Source organism: Argentina silus (genome assembly GCF_951799395.1).
Source record: "Argentina silus genome assembly, chromosome: 13".
Classification (NCBI taxonomy): Eukaryota; Metazoa; Chordata; class Actinopteri; order Argentiniformes; family Argentinidae; genus Argentina; species Argentina silus.
Genome location: NC_139667.1, coordinates 7763146 through 7782169, shown reverse-complemented (window position 1 = coordinate 7782169; position 19024 = coordinate 7763146). Strand labels below are relative to the sequence as shown.

The following is a 19024-nucleotide window of genomic DNA, read 5'->3' as shown; positions in this document are numbered from 1 at the left end:
AGCGTCATGCACTGGCGCTCACCGCTGTTGTTGTTTTGGAAACCATCGCAACGGAGCCGGTGGTGGTGTGGCGGGGTCCCAATCACTGCAGCCAAGTCAACTAGCAACTTGTGGTAAATGTGTCCTGGTAGCTGACTACCTGGTGCTAGTTTGAATGTCCAGTAGCTAACTAGTTTGAAAATAATACTGTAAAACATATACATTAACAGCCAGAGCCTGTTCACATTTTCATTTGCATAAGCTAACGGGTAGCCTGCTAGCTACTTTAGCTAGCCAGCTCATGGTTTAAGTGAACACACTGACACAGAACAATTTTGTAGGTGACTGGTACCTTAAGCTATCTTATTTTGTGAATGTGCACGTTGCACTTGGTCGCTCTCGCTAAATGCAGTGGTAACAACTTGCTAGCTAGCTAGGTTAGCCATCTAGCTAAGTAAGCTTACAGTCACTGAAAATGTCTGCCTTGCATTTATTTTCTAGGAAGAAAATCTCCCCCTTGCCTGGATCCTTTGTATGCAGAATGAGTGTCATTTCAGCTTTCAAGAATGCCAGCAGGTGAGAGCACTAAATTGTATACATACTTTGCATTCACTATACTAGATTATGTACTGCAATTAGATGCACGTCCTTAGGTAATCTCTGCACCATGAAACATAATATATTATTTGCATAGGTGAGAGTGAAGCCCGAGCAAAGACCAGGGCTAGATTTGATGAGGTCTTTAAGAGATACACTGACCCTCCGTCAGAGAAGAAAAGGCTGAAGAAGAAGAGCCCTCAGCCAGAGGACAGTATTGTGGTGTGTATATGTTGAAATGGGTCACATCAAGAGACTCTTGTCTTATGTTTTGACACTATCGCACAACTCTGGTGCACATAAATACTTCTGCTTACCTTTGCATGCTCTCACCCTCTTTTAGCTCCAATCTTTGAAAAAGAACCTTGACCTGGTGAAAGACACAGAGGACGATGAGACCACCCTCCAAAACATCTATCACCCTGATCAGGGCAGCCCTCGTTACACCAAGAACAGGCGCAGGGAGAGGGAAGTAACAGAGAAGGTCAACAACAACAATAACGGTAACCAGGATGAGACCCAACCTGCCAAAGACAAGAGGAAGAGTAAGAGGGAGCTGCCTCCACCCCCTGTGCAGGATGACACCTCCAGCTATGGCGCTGGAGTGGACCGAAATGACAGTGCTGGAAATGCCAAAGCATCCAAATCCAAGGATGTGTTGGAGACAGATGACCCTGGAAAAGGACAGAGGAGAAAGAGCAAGAGAGGGAAGAATAAAGGGAATGAAGAGGCCGGGGCACAGAGGGAGGAGTTGGAACCTGAGGATGACCTCCTGCAGGAGTACCAGCAGCAGATTGCACAGGAGGAGGAGGAGAGGGCTGGAAAGAAGGCATTAAACAAAAGGTCAACAGACAAGAAGAATGCTGCCTCTCAAGAAGTAGTATTAAACAATGAAGTTGGGAAGAAGAAAAAGAAGAAGCTGAAGTCATTAGACGCTGAGAGGGAGATGAGGTGTGTTGACGCGCATGATGAATCAGGACATTCATGATTGTTTCCTGAAGTTTGCATGAATCTACATGACAGCTATAAATGACCTGCTTGTACCGTCAAAGATATATAGATATCATCAATATCACAGTTCATAAATACATAATGATTTGATCTGTTTTGATTTACAGTATGTTGTCAGGTCTGCAGCACAGTCAATCTGAAGAGGTAATGGAGAGGAACAGTTCCAAAGAGAAGACCCTACTCACCAATAGGGACCAAGATGATGACAAAGAGCAAGAAGATGAATCTTTGAAATCTAAAGGAAAGAAAAAGAAGAGAAGAAAACAAGGTTGGAGGAATTAAAGATGCCAGACCATTAAATCTGGATTATAAAATGTCCCTCTGTAAAATATGATGTGGATAACTCTTTGTCTTCTTTTACTGGTTTAAGTGGTCAAGGAGGAAAGCGATGCAGAGATTGAGACTCCTCAAAGACCAGTCTTTGATGACAGCCTGGTGTTGGGAGTCTACCTCCACAGGACAGACCGGCTCAAGACTGACCTGCTAGTGTCACATCCCATGGTGAAGATCCATGTCATCGATGAGATCACTGGGCAATATTTGAAAAAAGAGGACAGGTAAGAACTTTTTTTTTTTTTTCTTCTTTCTGTTGAGAGTATTTGTTGTTCTTATGGTTAACTTTCGCCCACAACAAACTGGTGAGAACTTTGAACAAATGTTTTGTGTCTTTCCATGTTTTTCAGTCATCGGCCAGTGTCCTCATTTTATGAGCAGGAGAATGTTGATCATATTCTTCCCATCATCACCCAACCTTTTGACTTCAAGAAAAACAAATCCACGGTTCCAGAGTGGGAAGAGCAGATTGTCTTCAATGAACGCTTTGGCTATTTCCTCCAGGATGCCAATGAAAGTCATAGGGTCATTCTCTTTTTTGAGGTAAGAAATAAATCAGTAAACTCAGATTTCTGAAAGCATTTCCAAAGGTCATTTTGAAGAACTGATTTTTGGATCTTGTGGATTAGGTCCTAGATTTCATGACCATGGAAGAAGCTAGAGCCAATGTTGATGTTGACAGACATGAGCGAGGATTCCGAAAAATTGCCTGGGCATTTTTAAAGGTAATACATATACAAATATTAGGCAATAGTGACAATTTACAATTTCTTTTTTTATTATAGAAGTTGAAATAAACATTGAATTGTAATATTAACATTTAATTTCTACACAAATATTCCCTCCAGCTTGTGGGCACTAATGGGGTGCTGAACATCGACAGTAAACTGCGTCTCCAGCTCTACTGTCCTCCTGCCCGTGCCAGAAGAGAGCCTCAGACCATTGAGGTGGTAGACTGGTGGAGGAGATATCCCCGGAACAGATACGCATCCACCCTGTACATCACTGTGAAGGGCCTCAAACTGCCTGATCATGTATGTTACACACTGTATGACGTGTGTATGTGTTGCATGTTTTACAACTGAAACATATACTAATATACTAATACATATACTAATGTGAATTGTAGGGATTATAGTAATGTTTATAGTAGTGTTTATGCTACTAATCGGAATCCCAAAAGAGTTCACTTATTGCTTTGATATGGACTTTGACAGGTTGATCCCAGTATCCGCTCCATGATGGCCCTGCAGCAGGAGAGGGGCAGCACCTCCTACAGTGAGCTCCAGAGTGAGGTCACCAAGAGGAGCATCACACGGACCCTGGACAACAAACCCCCAGTCCTGAAGTGGAGCCGGATGCCTGGGCAGGTCTGTAGAGAGAATGTCCATCTAACAGTTATCCCATGAATGCCATCAAAATATCCCTGCATGTACTGATTGAGAAATGTACGATTCCTTTTATTCCTGTTGAAGGTCTGTCGGATCCCCAATAAGCCCATGCTGTCATTCCGTGGTGGCCAGATGGGCTGTTTTACGGTTCGCTTCTCTCATGATGGAAGGATACTGGCTTCAGCTTGTGCTGACAGAGATGCTTTCCCCATTATAGGTAAGTACTGAGCTGTAGCTCATCTGTACACTCCCCCTCTCATTCCTCTCTACCTCAGATGGTCAAAAAAGCCCTGCAAGTGAGCTCATGTGAAATCACTTATTAATGGGGGTTTTTTGTTTCTTTTTACAGTGTATGAGATACCTTCAGGCAAAGTGTTGGCAGCCTTCAATGGCCATCTCAGTATTGTGTATGATCTCTGCTGGTCCAGAGATGATCGGAGCCTCCTGTCTGCATCCTCTGATGGCACTGTCAGGTAAAGGTCATAACAAATCATGCCTGGGAAGGAGATGGAGACTTAGACATGAAAATAAGCTATCGCTGTCTGATAATAGCTAAACATTCAGTAATGTTTCACTAATATGCTGTCTTCATGGCTACTCAACTCCTCTAGGGGGCATATTTGCACCATGCTTCTGATGTTTAATGTCTAATTCTTCTATTTCACCCTAATAATAATGTGTCAGCATGATTTCAGAGGTACTTACTGGGCTCATTTGAGTCCATTATTTGGTAAGTTTATTTAGTTTGAATGTATTTTGAGCAAAAAAAAAACCTTCAATAATGGTGTATCCCAACAATCTTGTCTTCCCTGCAGAGTCTGGAACGTGGATCGACTACAGGCTATTGCCCAGAAAGTGCTTCCTCACCCCTCGTTTGTGTACTGTGCTCAGTACCACCCTATGGCCCAGAACCTGGTGGTGACGGGGGGCTATGATTGTCTGGTGCGTGTGTGGAGGGTGGATGGACGTGACGTGAACGGCCAACTCCTCCAGGAGTTTGAAGGGCACAAGAGCTTCATCAACGCTCTATGTTTTGACTCTGAAGGTATGTGTTTGGTTTGTGTTTTATATTGGAGAAGAACTATCCTTGTTCTTGACCTGAGCTCATTCCACCATTTACATTACATTTTACATTTATGGCATTTAGCAGACGCCTTTATCAAAAGCGACTTACAACAAATACATTTGTTTAAGTAAGTGAATCATCTATCCAACAGTCACCATAAGACAAAGTAATCAATGCTCACACCAGGGGCCATTGGCAGTCGTAATGCCAGAAGGCTTTTTTTTTTTAAATTATTTTATTAACAGGAGAGAACTTGTACAGGGGGGAAGTGGGGGTGAATAGGTCTCAAGGGATGGGGTTAGGGATAGTACAGGGAGGGTGAAGAGGTTTTAGGAAGGACTGTTAAGATGTAGCCTGAAGAGATGGGTTTTCAATCTACGGCGGAAGATTGGCATTAACTCTGCAGTCCTGACAGTGGTGGGAAGCTCATTCCACCAGCGGGGCGTCAGGACAGTGAAAAGCCTTGACCGAGGCCAGGTGGTTGGGGCTACTGCATCTGGGTTGAAATGGGAACGTAATGAGTTTTTATTTATCTATTCAGGAACCCGAATGTTTACTGCGGACAATGCTGGCCACCTCATAGTGTGGAAGACCGTGGTTGATGACAGTGCGCACCAGCGACCATGTCGTCACTGGGTCATTGAGAAGGTTTGAGAAACAAAGGGAAGACACTTAGCATGACATTTCCACTCCGCAGCTCCAAAGAGTGCAGCACTAATACACTGTCTCCTGCAGGAAATAGGAGAGAGGGACCTGAATGGAATTCCCATCAATACACTAGAGATCCATCCCAATGGACGTCGTCTGCTCATCCATGCCAAAGACAGTGTTGTGAGGGTTATGGATTTGAGAATGTAAATATCTATTTGTACTTTTGTCTAACATGTTATGATCAATATAATGCTGTATATAGCCATAACTCGTATTTGGTATCAAATTCAGACTGAAAGTAAGCTGTCATCTTTTATTGATCTGAAGTGTGTCTGTACTTGTGTATGTTGCAGACTGGCAGTGAAGAAATACACTGGTGCCACAAACTACAGGGAAAGGATCCATAGCACGTTCACCCCCTGTGGAAACTTCATCTTCGCAGGGAGTGAGGATGGATTGGCATATGTGTGGAATGCAGAAACAGGTGTGGAAACACAGTTTTGTTCTTAAACAGACCAATGGTTTTTACTCTGCTGCTATGATCGGTTGCTACATGTTATCAACTGCTGGTTTTGTTGCTATATAACAAGGTGACCAGGTGGCAGTGTACTCTGAGCTGTGCTACCCCACAGCGCTTCGTGGTGTGGCATTCCACCCTCATGAGAACATGGTGGCTTTCTGTGCCTTTGGCCAGAGCCAGCCTGTTCATGTCTACCTGTACGACCGCAGAGGTGAGCACATCACTATGCTGTACTAGTGTCTTCCTGTTTGAGCTCTTACTCCATGTGTGCACCAAGATAGCTGAATAATCCAAAGCATCCATGAGCTCATTGTGAGCTTTCTTCTGTGTTTGTATTCAGTTGCCCAGTTGGAGATGGAGAGCCTGAAAGGACACAGCAGGACAGGCTCAGCAGACACTAAGACCTTCAGAAACACATCAGACCCGGTCATGTTACAGGACACATCCTCCGCAGCCATGGATCGATTCGCTAGTGCTGCGCGACTGTCACTCAAGATGCAGCGCGTCAGAGAGAAGCTGGATTCTGTTCTGGTAAATGACCACATGACCACCATATGATTTTGTTTTCATCCAGTAATTGTATGTATTGTTACCTTAGACTGAGGAATTTAGTAAAATGATCATGTAAAGCTGTATTTATCTTACATTAGCAACAATGCAAATTAACTTACCGTGTCTCTTTTTTATGTAGGAACCATCTCGAAACTCCTCTAATTTGGAATACCTGTATGACCAAGGTACACATTTTGTTTAGTTATTAATTTTTTTCTGTTTGGAATATGCCATGATAAATGTTGTCCAGGCAATAAGATATTCATTGTGTGCAGTTTGTATTTCAGATATACCATGTGTTATGGAATTATAATAAGAGTTGTTTAAATTGAATTGAAATACAATAGAGGTCAAAGGAATGTTTCAATTGTGGTTATGCTATAATTTGTTCACTGACATGCTTTGCTTGTTTGTAGATAAAGGTGGAATGTTGGAGATGGGGAGGAGCCTATCCCGGGAAGCTGGCCCAGTAAGCAATACACTCAGCAATGCACTCATTGATTCTTTAAATCCTTATAACTGACTATTCTAATGTTCACACTCACCATGGCTGTAAACGGTGCAGATTACCTCATACATTTTACACCTATTATTTAATTATTCTTTAAGAAAGCCAAGGTAAGAAATGTAAAGGTCAAGACAATGTCCCTTACAATATATCTGCAGTGCATCTAATAAAGCTTAAACTACTGTTTGGTTTAAGTTCTTAGTCCTTGTTTACCGTTGCTGTTTCAGATGGGCTTGAATGCCTCCCTCCCTCCTCCCTCCCTCCTCTCACCACACTCTAAGCTACAGCTATCTGGTTCTCTGGGAGCCCAGCTGGTTCCCCAGGCAACCTTGACCTCCCAAAACCGTGAGTGGCTCTGAAATCACTAAATGGTACAAGCAAGCATTATCCTCTCAGACACATATGTTACACCGGTAACAGAGTGTGGTCCTCTGTGGCTCAGTTGATGGAGCATGGTGCTAACAACGCTTAGGTTGTGGGTTTGATTCCTGCATACTGTATATACTGAAATGTATGCACTCACTGCAATGTAAGTCGCTTTGGATAAAAGCGTCAGCTAAATGGCATATATTATTATTATGTATTATCTTTTACATTTACATTTACGGCATTTAGCAGACGCCTTTATCCAAAGCAACTTACAACAAATACATTTGTTTAAGTAAGTGAATCATCTATCCAACAGACATCATAAGACAAAGTAATCAATGCTCATACCAGGGGCCATTGGCAGTCATAATGCCAGAAGCCTTTATTTATTAATTTATTTTTATTAACAGGAGAGAACTTGTACAGGGAGGTAGTGGGGGTGAAGAGGTCTCTAGGGTATGGGGTAGGGTTAGTACAGGGGGGGTAGTGGGGGTGAAGAGGTCTTTAGGAGGGACTGTTAAGATGTAGCCTGGAGTCCGGCCAAGAGTGCGTTGCAGTAGTCAAGGCGAGAGATTACAAGTGTTTGGACCAAAAGTTGTGTTGCTTCTCTGGTGAGGAATAGACATATCCTTCTGATGTTGTTGAGGAAGAATCGACAGGAGTGTGCTGTTCGCCACTGAGACATAGCTCAACTGAGAAAATGGTGATGAGATTAGTTAGGAGAATCTTGTGGAATGGTGAGCACTTTATAAGAATTAAGGTAAGATTACAAAATGGTCTTAAAACCCATTCATGCGGAACGAGGCTTTGGCCAGACATTTCAACATAGAGGCAAAGAAAGAAAGAAAGGATTTAACGAGACTGAACATTCCTAGACTACTAGAGCTTTTCAGGAAACATGTTCACCGTGTGCAGGGACAGAGATAGGCCTCTGATAGTCTTCACCAGTGTCCGTATGTGTTTTAGACCCCTACAAGTCGCTTTTGTGATCTGATCTTGTACTTCTGGCTCATTTACCTGTTTCCTGTGGTTGTCTGTTATGATAGGCGGTTTCAGCCCAGTGGGTCAGCGTCTCAGAGGAGGACCATCTCTCAGGCTACAGACAGTAAGGCAGTATTTATTGGTTTTTAATGAGCTGTACTAGTCTCCTGTAAATTGCATTTTCCTGCATGTGGAGAAGGACAGATCTTTTAGATGTACTAGTTCACAAAAGTTTATTTTCTTCCCTCAGAGCTTCCCTGATAATGTTTCTTCATCCATTCGTGTGGAGGCAGATTCTCTTGGACCAGTTCAGCAAGCAGTAAGTTTATAAAGGAGCATTGTAAAGAACAGACTCAATCAGAGATAGCCCATAAACATGAAACCAGTTCTGTTATTTTTCCACCATGGTCAATAATTCTTTGAAAATGTTTCTTGTTCTCGCTCTCTCTCTCTCTCTCCCTCTACTTCTACCTCTGCTGCAGGTCGTCTCCCTCTATGACTACAGTGCGAACCGTTCAGATGAGCTAACCGTACAACGTGGCGATGTCATCCACGTGCTGTACAAAGACAACGACAACTGGTGGTTTGGGCGTCTGGCCAATGGACAGCAGGGCTACTTCCCTGCTACCTACGTGGTCGAGGAGAGTAAGTAGATGTTCTATCATTTCGACATTTAGACAGGCCTTATGTTGATACCAGTGGAGGCTGGTGGAGGTAGAAATCAGAGGACAGGCGTGTTTGATACCCTTCCTCATTTCGTTCCGTGAACCAGCCTCCCCTGGTTGATACTGTATGAGCCCTCTGTGGAGGTGGTGTCAGAATACTGAGGTGTGTTTCCTTCTATCACAGAGGATTACAACCAGGAGCTGCTGTCTCAGGACATGGAGGCCCAGTCTGTCCTTTCTGAACAGACAGACCAATCAGCCGAGAGGTTAACACCAACTAAGGTACAGGAGACCGAATGCACTGTGTCAGGGAACCATTGATGAATCAGTACATGAGTTGTAATGGGGCATGATCTGTTCATAGTGTTTACCCAGACATCTCCTCCCACGCTGTATTCCACTCTGGCCGTTTTCCTTGTCCTTCTCTCATCTCCTCTTCTCCCTGTCCTCTGTCGTGGAAATCTAGGGTTACCACACTTAGTATTCAGTGAGACTCTGCACAAATAGGCACGTACAATATATGTTCTGTTTACTTCTTTTAATAGTTGCAAGCAAGGCAGTCTGCTTCTAACAAACAGAGTGCCCAGTTCATAATCATGAATACATATTTATACATACAAACAAGGACGTCCATTCATTCTAGATAGCTTCTTACTTCCTCTTTCTACATACCTAGTACATTTCCACTTAGTCAGACAAATACAATAACAACACAACTGCACATGTCATGAAACACCGCCATGACTATTTCGTAAACCACCTGCAAAGTTTGCAGGTAAAGCTTAATGACTCTTTGTGCAAGCAGACTTTTATACAGGAGTCATACAGTCGTAAAAACACTGTGAATGCATGATTAAACATCACATCATTACTGTATTAACTAATGCTTATTGCGTACATACTTATTGAGCCATCACACCTTTCACAGGTATCAGCTGCCATCAGTGCCTCTGGAGAACTCAAGTTCCTATCTGAGCAGGACACAGACCCTGAGTTACCTGTCACCAAGTAAGTCTCGGTTGATCTCCTCACTCACTCTCATGTCACCCTGTTGCCAGCTATATTTATGGTGTACATTCTTCTAATTTTGAACCCCATGGCATGAAAATATAAAGATATAAAAGACAATCAGTGTTACACAGAGGAGCATGAATAGTTTCAGTGAGGGTACAATCTAATTTATTTATTTTGGGTCGATTTGCCTTTTCTGTCAATGTTCAGAACCAAAAAGAAGAAAAAGAAAGTGAAGAAGGCTGAAGGCCCATCAGCACCACCACCACCACAGGCCACAACCTCTGATCCAGAGGCTCCAGGCACAGCAGCCAGCAAGAGCAGGAACAAGGCTGCAAACAGACCTCTCCCAAGGAGACCAACTGGACAGCCCAACAGCGCCTTTGAGCCTGATGCCTAGACCTGTGAACATTGATGAGATTTACTGTTTGCATCAAGACTGCTTTTATACTCCATGCTGTTTTGACAAAATATAAAAGATTTGTTTTTAGTATGGGAGACATACCTTCTTATATTGTGGAAACGTTTTGGTTGTTTTGCCCAATTGCTTTCAGATGGTGTCCAGGTAAATATTACTTGTTTGTTTTTATATATGAATTTAAAAGCATACAGAATCTCTTCATATCTGTGTATTATCTGTGTAATTAATTTGAGATTATTTTAAGAATTATTTGTAAGAGAATGTGCTTTACTGAAGTATCGCAAAGTCCTTGAGATTGACTATTAGGCAAGTATTTTTTGTATTTAAAAAATATTTTTCATGTCTTATTTATTGGAGTAAACATTATTTGAATGTTTTTATGAACCATTTTTGTAAAGGAAACAACTATCCTTAACACTAAAATTCTATTTTCATAGCCTTCAAGAGATGATGAAAGTTTGTATAACTCTTTTCAGTACTATAAATTAACTAGGAAAGTGTAACCAGTCATTTTTAGTTGCCATGTAAATTGCCATGTATATTTTCTGGGTCCTTGTATTTCAGTAATTCGCTATTTCTAGTCATATTTTGAATAATCCAGTGATTATGTATAATACATTTTAGAAATGCGTTTATTATGAGTGACAATTCACAAATATGTTAATGTTGGTGTTTTTTTGTTAATGAAGTACAGTACATACAGCATATACATTTGTATAAAGAAAGAATTCAAGCCATCCTTACATTTGACAACTCCCTCTGTTCTGTATGCAGTAAAGTAATTTCCTCAGATCACACCAATACAATAGGGTGGGTCTAGGGAATAGGTCTCATAAAAGGGCTTATGAGAAGGGATGTGAGGCAGAACATCTCAAATATGATGGAACCCAGTTGAGGATGTACTGGGTCTCAAATCATACACAGATGGAACAGAACATCTGTTTTCTTACATTAGCCTGATTAAATAAAGCAGGTATATTTATCAGTGAAAAACGTCTTTATACAACTGTGCCATGAGATCTGCAAATTAGATGTTGAAGTGAGATCAAAGACATGTAACCACAAATAAAGCATAAAAACAGGCTATAAGAACAGTAGAGTAGGCTAATGGGCTTTTCATTCGTTCCATATCTTATAGGCCTATGTATAGGTCCTGTGTCCTGTTGAATTTGTCATAAAACAAAGAGCTTCATTTATGATAGCCTGATAAGTGGAGATGGCCATTTTATTTCTATAGCCATGAAGGACGTCTGCAGCTCAAGCACACGCTGGAATGACAAGTTATATGGCATGGCGGCATTCACATGATAAGCAATCCACGCAAGGTACAGAACGCCCACCGCTTCGTCCGTAACAGCTCAATCCATAATATCACTAACAATTCATATTAGTAAAGATTTATTTATGTTGGGATCCTTGGCACTTCAACTAAGTTAGCATAAAATGTACACGCAGGTATACTTATGATATTAGCATTAAGGCATTTGTACATTCCACTGCTACTACCGTAATTGCTTATGCTACTATACAACTACACATAAAACATAGAACCTTACATAGAAAGAGATTCATTTGACACTATTTCAATGTGAATCAATCAGCAGGGAATCAAAAGAGAACATACGTTACTTTGCACATTTTGCACCTCTGTACACACACACACACACACACACACACACACACACACACACACACGCACACACACACACACACACATTAACAGACCATTCACTAGCTTCTAAAATCACACTATACAGTATCTCACTTTTCCTTGCATGCTGATATGATGATAATAGTTTATCCAAGAAGCGAAGTCCTTTCATCTGAGGGTTCTTTCGTGTTCACCAGGGAAGCCCTTTGATCCAGACAAAAGAGCAAATTCAGTCAAATGGACAGATTTTTCTGTCTGCTTGTTAAACCATTATAATTTAGCGTAAGCATTAAGCATCCAGTTATTGCACAAGATCCATGTTTAATCCATGATCCATGATCCATGATCCATGTTTAAACACCACAGTAAAACCCAATAGCATGTGTTATTGTAATAAAATGGTATAGTGATGCAAATGGTTATCCAGTATATTTGAGCAGTATAGTCAGCCGATGAATGACCAAGGGAGTACAAATACCCATACTGTAGGTTCATGATAAGGTTTGGATCACACTTGACTGATACTACATCGGGGGAGAGAATGATTACCTTTTTGTTTGGATTCCTCGACAGAGATAATATGCACCAAGAAGGGAGGCCTGAGGAGAGGATGACAATTGGTGTTGTAGTGCTTACTGTGCTGTCTGGTAGTGTTTCTCAAAACAATTTCTCCTCTCTCTCAGTAAGCTTTCTTGACTCATGTCTCTGTTGTAGAGCTGGACAATTGGAGCCTTGCTGAGCAATGTGTTCATCCTCCAGTCACATGTCATTAGTACACTAATCTTATTATTTTCTGATAGCTCAAACACAATGTATTCTCATACAGCAAGAAGCTCATGTTAAAAGGCCAGGAAAATTAACTTCATGACCACTGACAACTGTCTCTATAAAAAAATGTATAATTGGCCTTCTGTCTATGATGACAAAATACGGTAAGGAAAATGTACCCTGAAGTAACCCGAATCATGTCAAGTAAAGTTGTAGAAGAGGTCCTTCCAAAATCGTAACATTACTTAACTTAACTTAAGTGTATAAACTGTACTGCTGTACAGTACTTGATGGCCATATACAGTAAACTGGAAAATTTGAGTTACACAGTTTGAGTCATTATTGAACCAATGTTGAAGAGTCGAAATGGAGATTTCGTATGGAGAGGTCCTACTTACAGCCAAAAACGTCACACCTCCTTGAGCAGCTGCAGCCCACTCAAAATTCAGATGTTCAGTAATGATGCCACCGAGTGTTGGACCACAAAACATCCTATAAATCAAACACAATCCTGTTTACGATTCCAATCTCTAAACTCAGACCCTGAGAGACTTAACTGTGTTGTTTGAATGGTTTTACATATGACGAAAATAATCATATAGGTTAGAAGATGTGTTTCTACTAATAACGTGTGCTGGAATAATGAATATCTGAGAGGACATACCCCAAAGACCAAACTGCACCAAACAATCCAGACACCAATCCAAGAGTACTTAATCCCTCGTCAAATCCATGTTCACTGCCATTTGAAAAGGGCATATTATTGTGTATTCTGCATTACAGTACACAACAACATGTCAATATGATGATACCTGTATATTAAAGTTAGATTGGACCATAAAGATACACATGGGAACTTACTATGCAGTCTTGAGGATTTCTGGGAATGTAGGGATGGCAGTCATGCCCAGTGAAAATCCAATGACGGCCAGCATTAAGACCAAGAGCCACAGCCGACTGCAGAGACAAAAACACATCCCGATGATAGAGAACACTGGCACTGAGATGAATTCTCGACCAATAAATTATGTTGTTTGAAAAAACAGTTATCTTATGTTAAAAGTGCAAGTCTTAACATAAAGATTTGAAGTACTGTACTAAGAACAATGCTGAATGTCATACTGAGGTGTGCTCATAGCAAGCGACATAGCGACACACAACACACTCGCCTCTGGATGTGAAGAATGGGGATAGGGCCAAGGAAACAGAAGCTCAGTGCAGTAACAAAGCCTCCCATCACCATGAACCAACTCCTAATGGACTGTGACAAAGACAATCAGCCTTACAGTGCAGTACAGCGTGTTATAAAAACAGGCTATTGAAATCCTCCTATCAAGTTCCTTTCAAGACTCATACCAATTAACAACATGTACAATTGCATCTTTAATTCATCCAAATTGAATTACGTATGACAGAAAACACACTCGGTTTGAAAACAACCCTCACTGGTATTGGTTGTCTATCGTTGGTTTAATTTTACTCACAGGTATCTTGTCACTGACAATGCCGAGCAGAGGTGATGCCAGACAATAGGATAAGGACAAACCCAGCAAGAGAAGACCCACGTAACCTGGGGATAGGTCAAACTGGAAACAAAGGACACACGTGAAGGCATTGAAATCTGTCCTACACTACAAACAAAGGGTTCTTAATGTGTCCCTGCAGGGAACCTGTTAATAACCCTTTTGGGTTCCATGTTGAACCATTTCTACAGAGGGTTCTACATGGAACCCAAAAGGGTTATCAAAGGATTCCCCTACAGGGACAAATATTTTACATTTATGGCATTCAGCAGACGCCTTTATTCAAAGCGACTTACAACAATACATTTGTTTAAGTAAGTGAATCATCTATCCAACAGTCATCGTAAGACAAAGTAATCAACGCTCACACCAGGGGCCATAGGCAGTCGTAATACCAGTAGGCTATTTTTTTTATTTATTTTATTAGCAGGAGAGAACTTGTACAGGGGGGGTAGCGGGGGTGAAGAGGTCTCTAGGGTTGGGGTTATGGTTAGTATAGGGGGGGTAGTGAGGGTGAAAAGGTCTCTAGGGTTGGGGTTACGGTTAATATAGGGGGGGTAGCGGGGGTGAAGAGGTCTCTAGGGTTGGGGTTAGGGTTAGTATAGGGGGGGTAGTGAGGGTGAAGAGGTCTCTAGGGTTGGGGTTAGGGTTAGTATAGGGGGGGTAGTGAGGGTGAAGCGGTCTTTAGGAGGGACTGTTAAGATGTAGCAAATAAAGAACACCTTTAAAACCTTTGTTCAAAGAGTGTACATAAGTCACATATTCAAATGTAAGAGATATATTACAAATATGAGGCTTTCAAATGCATTACAGTTCTTTACCTTATCAATAGCATGTATGGACAAAGTTGCATCCAGGAAGCCCAGTCCTGAGCTCAGAGTGAATATGACAAAGCTGATCAGGACGATTTTCAGATGAGTGAAGAGCTGAAAGAATGAATCCTTGGAGGGCTCAGCAGCTGAACATTGAACCATGCACAGTAATAAAGACATATCAGCAGCTATTCAATTGCTTGTGTAACATTTGGTTCCACTTTATATCAACTTGCACTGATAACGCATTCAGTGTTTTTACTATAATAAATACAGTGCTACTACACTGGAGTAAGAGCAACTTCATGACAGTGAAATAATGACGTTGTCCGAAATCAATCTCTTACTAATGTTGGGTAAGACGTAGATGATGAATGGGACCATCAAAAGAAGGAAGCACCCCAGAACCATAAAAGGGACTTCATATCCAAATGACTGATACAGCCATCCACCAAATGGCGGTCCCAGTATAAGACCTAGTCCAGTAAACATCTCCAAACTACCCTGAAAAGACAAATACAACACACAGTTTGACCTGTTGTTACCTACAGTATTTTGTTTACATTTTGCAAACAGAATTCAAACAACCATGTCAAATGACCAAAATAAAGAAGCTAATCGCAATGGCTGTTGTCTTGGAGACAGCAACAATGAAGGGCACTACTCCTGGGAAACCATAAAATTCAACAACTTAAACCATAAGGTTCTTCTGTTTGGGCATGGTTTTAATTATATTACCACATACCACTCAAATTCTCACACAAGGGTTGACTAAACCTACCAGAACAGTTGCTATATTGTTTGGGAATATTTTGGCAGAGACTGCAAAAGAAGATGTCATTGCAGCAGCAAAGCCAACAGCATCTACGGACCTTATGATAAAACAGAGAGTAATAAAAGAAACTCCATCAGGAACTCTGTCGAGTAAGCTGCAAAACAAGAAGAGAAGAAGAAAAAATATTAGAAGGAATAAAAGTATATCTTTTTTATTCTAAATTGTAAACAATTCTTACACAAACATTATAATATTTGTGCCATGAGAAAACAAACAGAATTGATAAGAGAATGACAGTTAGTAAGTAAAGGTTATTTTATGAGCTCTTGAATAATCCAGTCTCTGATGTATTAAAGGTTAACAGGTTTGCTTTAATGATGAAATCACTAATCAGAACCACACTTACCCGAAAAGAATGGTGCACCATGATGACACAAATAATCCTGCAACAAGCATGAATTTTGGCCCAATCTGGATAATCTGAAAGGACAAGGAAGGCATGTGTGTATAACTAGTAGTACTGTAGTGTAATGGCTAAATGTAATTAAAGGTACTTACATATTTTCCCATTATTAACGAGCCTATCAAATTGCACAGAGCATAGCACCCAAATATAAGGCCGATGGTGGTCTGACTGGCTCCTTTTTTCAATGCCTGTGTTGAATCAATGGGTAAATCATTGTTAGCAACTGTTTCTATTTATAGATCTTATGAAAAAAGTTGGTCAGCTGAAATCAGCTTAAGTCAACCAAGTTTACACGGTCAAAACACCACGTGTTACATTTTAGGACAGCTTACTGTGCTTCCACAGGCTGAACCTTACTAAGGTTGAGTGTTATCACTATGAGTGTTATCACTATGTAAATTGCTGTAGGCTGACATCAATGACCATGAGCAATATATTAATATCAAGGCCTTTTTGATAAGAAGTGGCAGTTATGTGTCACTGTGTTGTGATGGTCAGATAAGGATCTGTGTAATTACTATCTGGTGGGGGGGTCACTCAAAGTCAATGCTCTTTTGTCATCCAGTCTTCTGACCAGGCTTGAATGCGTGGGGTGGGGGGGGGGGGGGGGGGCCTTAGGCGTATTTTGTGTGTTGTAATGGTCAAATAAGGATCAGTGTAATTACTATCTGGTGGGGGTCACTCAAATTCATTGCTCTTTGGTCATCCAGTCTCCTGACCAGGCTTGATGGCGTGGGGTGGGGGGGGACCCTTAGGCGTATTTTCTCATGTTAAGCACGAGACACATACCAAATGTCTTGTCTGCTATAACATTCCATGCAAAAATGCATAGCTGTTTTATTGATATGAATAAATATATGATTAAGAATTCTGAATTGCTGCTCAGATTAGTACTAAATTAAACTGATGATCTTGAACATTACCTCATTAGGGAAAAATGGTCCTAATACGGAGTAGCAGATCATTGAACTGAAATTTACAGATGCCATTGATATCAGTGTGAGGATCTGCTGCCTTGACATCCGAAGAGAACTGTTTGTTGGTTCCTCTGGTGTGCTGCCATCTGCAGATATTCAATGAATGCAAGAGCATACATCATTAATTATTAATAACTGTCGCAGTCACAAGTAGTGTTGCATTTGGGCTGACTTATTCATATTCAACATGAGTCAATCTTATTTTAATGAAAACACAAATAATTAAAATTGACGAAACACAAAGCTACTCAAGCTATTGAGATTACAATAAAGGCTATTGCTAATACTGACCAAAATGTGTTGCGATAATTAGCCTACAGTATAATGTCACCAACCTGTTTGCGGAACTTCATTTGGATCCATGTTGTCATTCATAATATATTACTTTCCTCCCGGTTACTAAATCACAAATTCCAAGACAGAAGATCCGGAAGAATAAGAAAATATACTGTTCCGATATCCACATAGCAATGAAACCATGGGAGACGTGAAACCTTGTTGTTTGAATCCTATGTGACCGTTTAATTCACAGATCATATCGATAACAGCGTGTGTCAGTCAGTGCCGTCTCTAACACACTGTAAGTGAGAGAGTATTTCCTGGTGCCTTTATATAAATTGTGAAGTTGAATTATATAACATGATTATATAAACGTGAAATTGGAAACTTGTTCGGTAGGCGGAGTTGGTGATGTTTGAGACGCCGCCCATGTCATTGAAAGATTCGTAAAAATATTTGAGTCCATTTGAAATGAATAGACAAAGTATTTTCAATGTTACACATTTTATTAGGTTTTTGGGTACCTGCAGCTTGTATGGACAATATAATTGTATTTGATATAAAACCAAAAACTACTATAGGCAACAAAATATTCCATAGGCAGTGATGCTGGCTTACAAAGACCCCACTTGTCAGTTTTAATAGTAAGCATCAAAGTATATTTTTCTGCATTATAATGTACCAATTCTGAGAGTTGCAAAAATTTAATTATTACATAACTCGTCTAAACGTTTTCAAATAAACCTGTAACAGCACCAGACAAATAATGTTACTGCATTACTGAACTTGTTCACGAATTACCAATATATCAATCAAATCCAATTATGCTCTCATATATCAGGTAACACATTACATTAGTTCTACACCTGTGTTGTAATGTTGTTACCTGATATAATGACAACTTCAATACCATAGTGACACATCATTAGCAATAATGCAGACAAGCTCTATCTATCAAAAAGCAGCAGCAACTCCAAAGAGGCAAAGCACTTCACATTCAAATGCAATTTTCAAGTACAGTAGCTGCATAGTAAACATCTAATGACAAAAACACAGAGCCAACCAAGTTTACTGCATGAAATTAGATTAATTGAGAGGTTAGCTTAGATTTTTTTTTTGTTGTTGCTGAATTTAACATGAGTTGACATCTGGCAGCAGGATGAACTTCTACTGTATGAACTTTGCCCCAGATAACTTGATCCATGCATTTGGTAATGTTTTAATTTACACATGCTTTCATTTCTGAAAATTGACTTTTTAAATGTCTTTTACATGGGGGCTTTCAAAAGAGATGACAGACAGACTGTTAGATTCAATATTGATAAACATTATACTTCAATGTGTCACAATGTTACCATATATATAGTATGTGGTGTTACAGTATGATCAGATGGCATGTAAATAATGACAAATACAGTAACATAAGGAAATGCAGGATATTCCTATGAGATCACTTCATAGAAGTAAAACTCATCTTTCTTCAATAAATATGGTCTCATATTTCATATCAAACATTCTAACGTTAGCAACAGAATTAAACACATTTGAAATAAAAAAAAACATATAAACAATTACAAAAAGGCTTGAAAAGGCTAAATGGTCATTTGTGAAGCAAACAAGTGCATTATTTCCATGAAAAAAAAAAAAACTCTACCTCCTTTAAAAAAACAACACTTACTCACTTCCTATGTAATGACAGGCCTTCATAATCAAGTATC

The 19024-nt window shown here is 40.4% G+C and overlaps 2 protein-coding genes across 2 annotated transcripts; one reads left to right on the top strand and one right to left on the bottom strand.

Annotated features, from left to right (window-relative positions):
* Positions 1-44: 44 nt before the first annotated feature.
* ahi1 (Abelson helper integration site 1) lies at positions 45-11767 on the top strand. The gene is made up of 27 exons (XM_083683724.1): positions 45-113; positions 481-555; positions 674-798; positions 920-1527; positions 1695-1855; positions 1958-2144; positions 2271-2463; positions 2550-2645; positions 2769-2954; positions 3138-3290; positions 3396-3528; positions 3661-3784; positions 4127-4356; positions 4919-5025; positions 5113-5231; positions 5382-5512; positions 5619-5759; positions 5889-6079; positions 6240-6285; positions 6517-6569; positions 6836-6953; positions 8024-8082; positions 8209-8277; positions 8441-8603; positions 8808-8905; positions 9552-9631; positions 9845-11767. The coding sequence occupies exons 2-27, from the start codon at positions 546-548 to the stop codon at positions 10032-10034; spliced, it is 3771 nt and encodes a 1256-aa protein (XP_083539850.1). The 5' UTR covers positions 45-113; positions 481-545; the 3' UTR covers positions 10035-11767.
* Positions 10048-17595, bottom strand: slc18b1 (solute carrier family 18 member B1). Its single transcript, XM_083683725.1, has 14 exons — positions 17363-17595; positions 16974-17113; positions 16143-16238; positions 15991-16064; positions 15591-15738; positions 15157-15313; positions 14819-14955; positions 13959-14060; positions 13644-13735; positions 13336-13431; positions 13139-13213; positions 12873-12966; positions 12256-12305; positions 10048-11910 (listed from the first exon to the last, which is right to left on the bottom strand). The coding sequence occupies exons 1-14, from the start codon at positions 17400-17402 to the stop codon at positions 11853-11855; spliced, it is 1359 nt and encodes a 452-aa protein (XP_083539851.1). The 5' UTR covers positions 17403-17595; the 3' UTR covers positions 10048-11852.
* Between the last annotated feature and the right edge of the window lie 1429 nt (positions 17596-19024).

What these genes read in the sequence shown, in the direction of transcription:
- ahi1 (XM_083683724.1), top strand. An exon ending in TATTTGAAAAAAGAGGACAG is followed by an intron (nt 2,145 to 2,270) that starts GTAAGAACTTTT and finishes CATGTTTTTCAG; the next exon opens with TCATCGGCCAGTGTCCTCAT. An exon ending in GTCACTGGGTCATTGAGAAG is followed by an intron (nt 5,026 to 5,112) that starts GTTTGAGAAACA and finishes TGTCTCCTGCAG; the next exon opens with GAAATAGGAGAGAGGGACCT.
- slc18b1 (XM_083683725.1), bottom strand. Translation starts at nt 17,402, where the DNA reads ATGAATGACAACATGGATCCAAATGAAGTTCCGCAAACAG. An exon ending in CGTTAATAATGGGAAAATAT is followed by an intron (nt 16,065 to 16,142) that starts GTAAGTACCTTT and finishes TTGTCCTTTCAG; the next exon opens with ATTATCCAGATTGGGCCAAA. An exon ending in TGGTGCACCATTCTTTTCGG is followed by an intron (nt 15,739 to 15,990) that starts GTAAGTGTGGTT and finishes CTTGTTTTGCAG; the next exon opens with CTTACTCGACAGAGTTCCTG.